At 37.1% G+C, this 9446-nt stretch overlaps 1 protein-coding gene across 1 annotated transcript; it reads right to left on the bottom strand.

The window, feature by feature from the left end:
• Positions 1 to 7188: 7188 nt before the first annotated feature.
• On the bottom strand, positions 7189 to 8172 carry LOC308494802 (pirin-like; the record flags this gene model as incomplete). The annotated part of the gene is made up of 1 exon (XM_081042733.1): positions 7189 to 8172. The coding sequence occupies one exon, from the start codon at positions 8170 to 8172 to the stop codon at positions 7300 to 7302; it is 873 nt and encodes a 290-aa protein (XP_080898859.1). The 3' UTR covers positions 7189 to 7299.
• Between the last annotated feature and the right edge of the window lie 1274 nt (positions 8173 to 9446).

Here is a 9446-nt window from a genome sequence, read left to right as displayed (position 1 = left end):
AACCAGGAGAGCAGGGGAAAAGGCAAAGGGGAAGTGCAGAGATGCAGCCCGCACCCATGGCAATGTGGGGCTCCAGGACATAGACCAGAGATCACAACAGCAAGGCTGTGGGCTGTCTTCCTGCACCCCACAGTCCTGCCAAGGGATTAGCATATAGGATGGTGGTGCCCAGAATTCGAGGTAGACAACTCAACTGAGAACTGTGGCTCAAGTCCTCACAGTCAGGCAGAAAACAGAAAAAGCATGGTGGCTGGACGCCTCCCCCCATCCTCCCAGAGCTATCCTCACCCCCACCCCCCACCCCCACCCTTCCAGAGTTTTAAGCAGATCACTGAAGTAAAAGGAGTAGTGTCAGATTACAGAAGAACTGTGGCCCTCAAGAACTGGAAAAACCAGTTAGCCAACTGTGGCCTAGGAAAGAGTCTGGGAAGACTGTGATATTGATGTGCTGGCCAGGGAGAGAAAGGCAACTGCCTAGCAGCCCTACTCCCAGTAGGGCAATTAGAGCTGCTGAGACGCATGCAGGTGTTAGCAGTGGGTTGGAGAGGCAGCTCTGGGCTTTCAGAAGCTTAGAAATCTCACACCCTCCACATCTGTACATGGAAGAAGTGCCCTAAGATGCAGGCGACCTGCTCACAGAGAAGAAGCCCACCTCCGGGTGGCTGGCTGTGGTGTTCTCAGCACATGTTTGTGCAGATAAGAGCAGAAACTGCACTGACTTTGTAAAAACTATCAATGGCACCCTATAGCCCCGCCCACCTACAACTGCATTGTCAGGGCACTCTGGAATCCAGGTGGCCAGCTCTGCCTCCGCAAGACCCACAGGAGATTTTCTACAGCAGAGGACAACCCAGGGATAGCTGATGGGCTTAAACCAAGAATGGCGCTGTTTTTAATTTTATTATAATCATTTTTAGATATATACTTTTTTTCCTTCTTTTTTCCCTTTCTCTTTCTCTTCTCTTCTTTTTTCTTTGCCTTGGTCTACTTTTCCTTCTTTATTCGGTTTTTCTGTACTGCTTTTTGTTGTTGTTATTTATTTATTTATTTATTTATTTATTTATTTATTGTATTTTCTGTTTGTATTGAGGTTGTTTTTATGTGTGAGTGTATGTGTTTTTTTTATTGTGCTTGTTTGTTTGTTTTGTTCTGAAATCGTGCTGCACAAGAGCGCCACCCAAGAGGCACAAGAATCAACACACCCAGAGGCCAGATTCAGACCAAACCAAAGCATTACCTGGTTTGACCTACAAGAGACACACCCAAAGGGAATTCTCAACAGGCACAAGAGCCTGCAGGGGCCAAGCCTCCTCTGAGGGGTCAGCCCTCATAGAAGCTCACACACTGTGGTCTTTACCAATCCTCATACCTACTTGACCCAGGAGCCAATCCAAACCATTGAGAAGCCAAAAGTAATCAAGGCTCAATTACAATAGAAGAATAACCTCAACACAAGGGACACCTCTGGAATGCACACAGTGGAGATCAGGGAGACTGAGCAAGTTCACTATAAAGGTCACATACTATATAAGGTCACCCAGCAAAGACTGAGAGACATTGGAGGTCTACCTAATACACAGAAACAAACACAAAGCAACAGACAGAATGAGGAAACAAAGAAACATATAACAAATAAAAGAACAGAAGAAATCTCCAGAAATGGGTCTAAATGAAATGGAAGCAGTCAACCTACCAGACACAGAGTTTAAAATAATGTTGATGAGAATGATCAAGGAACTTCGTGAGAATTTCAACAAAGAGATAGCAAGCATAAAGAAGGTTATAGAAACCATTAAAAATAACCGGACTGAAATAAAGAATACAATAACTGCAGTGAGGAATACACTAGAAGGAATCACCAGCAGATTAGATGAAGGAGAAGATAGAATCAGTGATTTAGAAGACAAAGTAGAAGAATTCACCCAATTGGAACAACAACGGCAACAAAAAGAAAAGAATAAAAAACAATGAAAAGAGTTTAATAGACCTGTAGGACAACATCAAGCACAACAACATTCGCGTCATAAGAATACCAGAAGGAGAAGTGAGATAGCAAGATATCAAGAACATATTTGAAAAAATAATTGAAAACTTCCCCCTCCTGGTGAAGAAAATCAACATACAAGCCAAGGAAGTGCAGACAGTTTCAAACAAAATGAACCCAAATAGGCCCAGACCAAGACACATCATAGTTAAAATGTCAAAGGTTAAAGATAAAGAGAGAATCCTAAAAGCAACAAAAGACAGACAGTGAGTGACTTACAAGGGAGCTCCCATAAGATTATCAGCTGACTTTTCTACAGAAACTTTGCAGGCCAGAAGGGAGTGGCAGAAAATATTCAAAGTGATGAAAAGCAAAGGTCTACAACCTAGATTGCTTTACCCAGCAAGACTATCATTTAAAATTGAAGGAGAGATAGCTTCCCAGAAAATAATAAGCTAAAGCAATTAATTACCACCAAGCGAGTATTGCAGGAAATATTAAAAGGTCTTCTTTAAGCAGAAGAAAGATGAAAACAAACTAAATAATGAAGACCAGAAATACAAATAGCAAAATGGCAATAATCAATAATCACTTTTAATGTAAGTGGATTAAATGCTCCAATCAAAAGATATAGGGTGGCTGAGTGGATAAGAAAACAAGACCCATGTAGTATATGTTGTATCCAAGAGACTCACCTCAGATCAAAAGACACACATAGACTGAAAATAAAGGGATGGAATAAAATATTTCATGCAATTGGCAATGAGAAAAAAGCTGGTGTAGCAATATTTATATTGGACAAAATAGATCCAACAAGAGGACATAACTTTAGTAAACATCTATGTACCCAACATAGGAGCAACTAAATATTTAAAACAGATATTGACTGATGTAAAGACATAGTGACACTATCATAGTAAGGGACTTCAATACACCATTGAAACCAAGGGACAGATCCTCCAGACAAAAAATCAGTATGAAAACAGTAGCATATAATGACATATTAGACCAGTTGGATTTAATTGATATTTTTAGAGCATTTCACCCCAAAGCAGCAGAATATGCATTCTTTTCAAGTGCACTTGAAATATTTTCCAAGACAGACCACATATTAGGCCATAAAACAAGTCTCAAAAAATTTAAGAAAATTGAAATCATATCAAGTGTCTTCTCTGACCACAGTGTTATGAAATTATTAGAAATTAACTACAAGAAAAAACCTGGAAAACACACAAATACATAGATGCTGAATAACATGTTACTAAATAAAGAATGGGTCAACAATGAGGTAAAGGAAGAAATCAAAAGATACCTTGAGACAAACGAAAATGAAAACACAACAATCCAAAATCCATGTGATGCAGTGAAAGCAGTCCTAAGAAGGAAATACATAGCAATGCAGGCCTACCTAAAGAAACCAGAAAAATCTCAAATCGACAGTCTATTCTTACACCTAAGTGAACTGGGGGGGGGGGGCAGGACATAAAAATAAGCCCAAAGGGAGTACAAGAAAGAAAACAGTAAAGATCAGAGCAGAAATAAAGGAAATAGATACAAAAAAAAAAAAAACTATAGAAAAAAATCAATAAAACCAAGAGCTGTTTTTTTGAAAAGATAAACAAAATCGACAAACCTTTAGCCAGACTCAGCAAGAAAAAAGGGAGAGAGGACCCAAATTAATGAAATCAGAAATGAAAGAGAAGTAGTGACAACAGACACCATAGAAATACAAAAAATAATTAAGAAAACACTACAAGCATCTATATGCCAACAAATTAGATAATTTGGAAGAAATGGATAATTTTCTAGAAGCTTACAACCTTCCAAGGCTGAATCAAGAGAAAACAGAAAATCTAAATAGACTGATTAGTACCAGTGAAATTGAATCCATAATCTACTAGCTCCCAACAAACAAAAGCCCTGGACCAGATGGCTTTACAGGTGAATTTTATCAAACACTCAAAAAATAAATATCACCTATTCTCCTCAAACTATTCCAAAAAATCCAGAAGGAAGATGTTACAAAAAAAGAAAGCTACAGGCTGATATCCCTAATGAACCTAGATGCAAAAATCCTCAAAAAAATATTTGCAAACAGAATTCAGCAATACATTAATACTCTACAATCAAGTGGGGTTCATTCCTGGTAGCAAGGTTGGTTCAATATCCTCAAATCAATTAATGTGATACAGCAAATTAACAAGATGAAAAATAAAAATCACATGGTCATATCAATAGATACAGAAGAAGCATTTGACAAAATCCAGCAGCCATTTATAATAAAAATTCTTAGCAAAACAGGAATAGAGGGATCGTATCTCAAAATAATAAAGGCCATGTATGATAAACCCACAGCTAATATACTCAATGGAGAAAAGCTGAAACCATTCTCCTTAAGATCAGGAACAAGATAAGGTTGCCCACTTTGTCCACTTTTATTCAACATAGTTCTGGAAGTTCTAGGTACAGCAATAAGACAAGTAAAAGAAATAAAGGCATCCAAATTGGAAAGGAGGAGTAAAATTACCATTATATACATATGGCATGATACTGTATATAGAGAGAACCGCAAAGACTCCACCAGAAAACTATTAGAACTGATAAATGAATTTAGTAAAGTCGCAGGATACAAAACTAATATTCAGAAATCAGTTGCATTTGTGTGCACCAATAATAATCTATCAGAAGGAGAAATTAAGAAAACAGTCCCATTTACAATTGTTTCAAAAATTATAAAATGCATAGGAATAAATTTAACCAAAGAAGCAATGACCTATACTCAGAAAATTATAGGACACTGAAGAGAGAAATTAAAGAAGATACGAATAAATGGAAACACATACCATGCTCACAGATAGGAAGAATTGATATAGTTAAAATGTCCATACTACCTAAGGCAATATATATATTAAACACAATTCCTATCAAACTACCAATGACAGTCTTCAGAGAAATAGAACATATGACCCTAAAATTTATATGGAACCATAAAAGACCTCGAATAGCCATGGAAATCTTGAGAAATAAGAGAAAGTCGGGAGATGTAATGATACCTGACATCAAATCATACTACAAGTCTATAGTAATCAAAAAAGCATGGTACTGGCATGAAAACAGACACAGAGATCAATGGAACAGAATAGAGAGAACAGAAATAAATCTATGTGGATTATATGGTCATTTAATCTATGATAATGGAAGCAATAATTTACATTGGGGTAAAGACAGTCTATTGCACAAATTGTGCTGGGAAAACTGAACACACACACACACACACACAAAATGAAGATGGACCACCTATTTAAACCATATATGAGAATAAATTCAAAATGCATTAAAGACTTAAATGTGAGATCCAAAACTATAAAACTTCTAGAAGAAAATATAGGAAGTAAATTTGCAGACATTGCGCTTAGTAGTATTTTTACTGATACATCCCCTTGGGCAAGGGGAGTAAAAGAAAGAAATAAACATATGGGATTACATCAAACTAAAAAGTTTTTTCATAGCAAAGGAAACCATCAATAAAACAAAAATGTATCCTACTGAATGGGAGAAGATATCTGATAACTATACATCTGATAAGGAGTTAATATCCAAAACTTATTTTAAAAAAACTCATTCAACAAACACCAAAAACAAATCAAACAACCTAATTTAAAAAATGGGCAGAGGACATGAAGAGACATTTTTTTAAAGAGGATATAGAGATGGCCAACAGACATATGAAAAAGTACTCAAGCTTACTAATCATTAGAGAAATGCAAATAAAAACCACATTAAGATACCACCTCATTCTGGTCAGAATGGCTGTGATCAATAAATCAACAAACAACAAGTCCTGGTGAGGATGTGGAGAAAAGGGAATCCTCATGCATTGTTGGTGGGACTGCAGATTGGTTCTGTCACTATGGAAATCAGCATGGAGGTATCTCAAAAAACTGGAAATGAAATTCCCTTAATACCCAGTAATTCCACTCTTAGGTATCTATCCAGAGAAATCCAAAATGCTAATTCAAAAAAATATATGCACCCCTGTGTTTATTGCAGCACTATTCACAATAGCCAACACATGGAAACAACCGAAATGCCCATCGTTAGATAACTGGATAAATAAATTGTGGTACATTTATACAATGGAGTATTACTCGGACATAAAGAAGAATAAATTCTTACCATTTGCAACAATATGGATGGACCCAGAGAACATTATGCTAAGTGTAATAAATCAGATGGAGAAAGACAAATACCATGTAATCCCACTTTTATGTGAAATCTAAAGAACAGGATAAATGAGCAAACTAAACAGAAATACTCTGAGATATAGAGAAAAAAACTGATGGTTGCTAGATGGGAGAGGAGTGGGGATGAGGAAGAAGGTGAGAGGATTAGAAAGCACAAATTGGTAGCCATAATATTGCATAGGGATATGAAATACAGTTTGGGTAATATAACCAATATTGTTGTAAAGGTTTTGTAGGGTGTCAGATGGACACTTGTCTTATTAGGGAGACCACTTCATGGATGGTGTAGCTGCCTGACCACAGTGCTATACAACTGAAGCTAAATAATATTGAATGTCAACTATAATTATATATATATATATTATAATTATAATATATTATAATTATATATAATTATGTATTATAATTATAATTATATATAATTATATGTGAAGTACAGCGTAGGGAATAGAGTCAATGGAATTGTAACAGCTATATATGATGTCAAAGGGGTAGTATATTGGGGAAGGGGGATTATCACTTTGTGAGGGGTGTAAATGTCTAACTATTACATTGTTTTGTACACCTGAAACTAATAAAAAAAAGCCAGAGTCATTCATTAATCTCAAAGCATTTTCTGATCATTAATCCATAAATTCACATAATACTCTAAGGAAATAGCATAATGATAAATTTTTATTTTAAATAAAATTTAAATATAAATCCAAGAGATATGTAGCTTGTGTAGGATAACACATATGACATTTAGAAACTGAAGCACAGGAAAGAAATTCTCAGTAATGCTTTTTGTCAATTTATAAAGACTTGTATGGCCTCAATTGCCACAAAAATAAGTCAGTAGTGTTTTGTTTTGTTTTGTTTTGTTTTTTAAAGAAGCAACAATTAGGTTTATTTGCATGTGCCAGGAATTTATCTCACTGTACATTGCTATAAAAACCATGCTATGACTTTAGTGTGGAATTCTTCAGAAGCACCAGTTAAGTCAGCTTTGGAAACTGAATGCGTTGAACAGATGGATGCCACAAGCGGCAAAATTCTAGAAAGCATCAAGACCTGCTCTCGTGCTCTTCACTAGTTTCCAATCTTTGATTTCCAGGTTTTGGCTCTTTCAAACCCATTTTTTGCATTTCTGAAATCAAGAATGGCCTGAGAAATCTCTTCATTGGTGTTCATCACAAATGGACCATGTTGGACAACTGGTTCTCTTAATGGCTCCCCAGCAATGAGGACAAAATGGCTTCTCTCAGGATCTTTGTTCTCCACCTGGACACTGTCACCTTCCCCCAGCACTGCTGTGTGATGAGGTTCTATTTTTTGTTGTTCATCATCAGGCCCAATATACACATTTCCGGATATGGTATAAATGAAGCTTGTCCACCCTTTAGGAACAGGCTGGGAATGTTTTGCTCCTTGGTCCAATTTGAAATCCAAATATAAGGTTGGTGTGCGAGTGTAAATCTTGGACTTTATACCCAGGGCTTTTCCAGAAATGATAGCAACTGTCACACCGTCCTTAGCGGGTTTAGGGATTTCTTTGCTTTTCAGTTCCTGGTACTGAGGCTCCACCATCTTCTCTGAGCTCCTCAAATTAACCCATAGTTGCAGGCCATGGGCTGGCTCCTCTGAGCATGGCATCTCGGCATGCAGAATGCCCCGGCCCACGGTCATCCACTGCAGGTCTCCTGGGTTCAATTGACCAAAGTGTCCACAGAAGTCTTCATGGGCCATGCTGCCCCCTTCCCAGAGGTAAGATACTGTTTCAAAACCTCGATGTGGGTGATCAGGAAATCCACCTGGTCTACCACCTTTAAATTCATCGAACAGTAAAAATGGATCCAGATTTTTTAACTCGGGTCTGCCAATGCTTCTGCGTACCCGTGCTCCAACCCCTTCCGACTGCTCCCGGCTGAGCACCGAGAGGGTAACCTTCTTGGAGGACACCATGTCGAAGTCTCAAGAGTGTTTTGATGCTGATTCACACAGCAGCGGCGGCTGGAGCCTGTGCGGCGGTGCAGGTGCGGGCAGAGGGCGTGAGCGCAAGGAGGCAGCCAGTCAGTAGTTTTTTAGGTTTAAGTATTTGGCTTTTTTCTCACTAGTTCATAAATAAAAACATAAGCCACATGAAAGCATTTCGACAATGTTGTTAGAAATAGGTGATCAAAACCTAAGCTTTAACTAAAATGATCACTTGTTTCAAATAAATTTACTTTATTGGAGTTTTAATTTAGATAATGATAAAAATAGTCATTTAGTTTACTTTTTGACACATTTGAGAATGTAACAAGGAATCTTCATGCTGACATACCTTGTGTTAAAACATAGTACTTAGTGTTGAGATGTAACATCATATCTATACTCTCTAGATAGTATTTAGACCCATAGGAAGAGTGACTGAGAGTCAACCAGGCTTAAGATAAATTCTTTCCCTGAAGAAAGGTAAAAGGAACAGTGGATATACAGCAGAAAACAGACTCCAAACAAAACACTTCCTCCCAAAAAATAATCAAAGCATCAATACCGTCTAAGAAAAGTCTTCCTCACACCTAGCTCCCTCAGTATTTGTAACATCCTATTGGCAAGGGGAGATGGGGTGTACATGGGAAAACATATCCAGTGTTCTAATGTTAAGCAACAGTGAAACAGGATTTGTCTTTCACTTTACATTGTTGGAATATATAAATTTTGTCAAACGTCAGATACCAATAGAATATTGAGATTTAAAAAATTTGCTTGATTTCACTGCCTTTCACGTACCATACTGAATATGAGTTCCGTTCCTAAAAGGAATGGTTAGTTTAAAGCTTAAAGAAGAAAATGTTTTAAGAAATTTGGGGAGGAGAGAATAAAAATAACAGCAATAAACATATTCTTAACCAACTTGAGTTGAAAAAATATTTTAAGATTAATTGTTTTACTCTTTTAATTTGCTTATAATTTTCATGGCTGAGCTTGATATGAAAATTGCACCTTCGTTTCTGTTCCAAATTGCCATTTATTATATTCGGCAACTATTCATTATGTCCACCAGTCATATGTATCAATCAATAGGCCATTTTGATTTCAATACAAGTTATATGGAAATGCGGGTTTGGGATTACTACAGGGTTTTCACTTTCCCACCTGGAAACCACTTACCTACAGGCAAGACTGAAACCTAGTGAGGTCAATTCTCCCACAAGATCCTAAGAAAGAAACTTTGGCCTGAGACCATTCTCAGC

Source organism: Rhinolophus hipposideros, assembly GCF_964194185.1.
Source record: "Rhinolophus hipposideros genome assembly, chromosome: X".
Taxonomy (NCBI): Eukaryota; Metazoa; Chordata; class Mammalia; order Chiroptera; family Rhinolophidae; genus Rhinolophus; species Rhinolophus hipposideros.
This window is presented reverse-complemented; position numbering and strand designations above follow the sequence as displayed.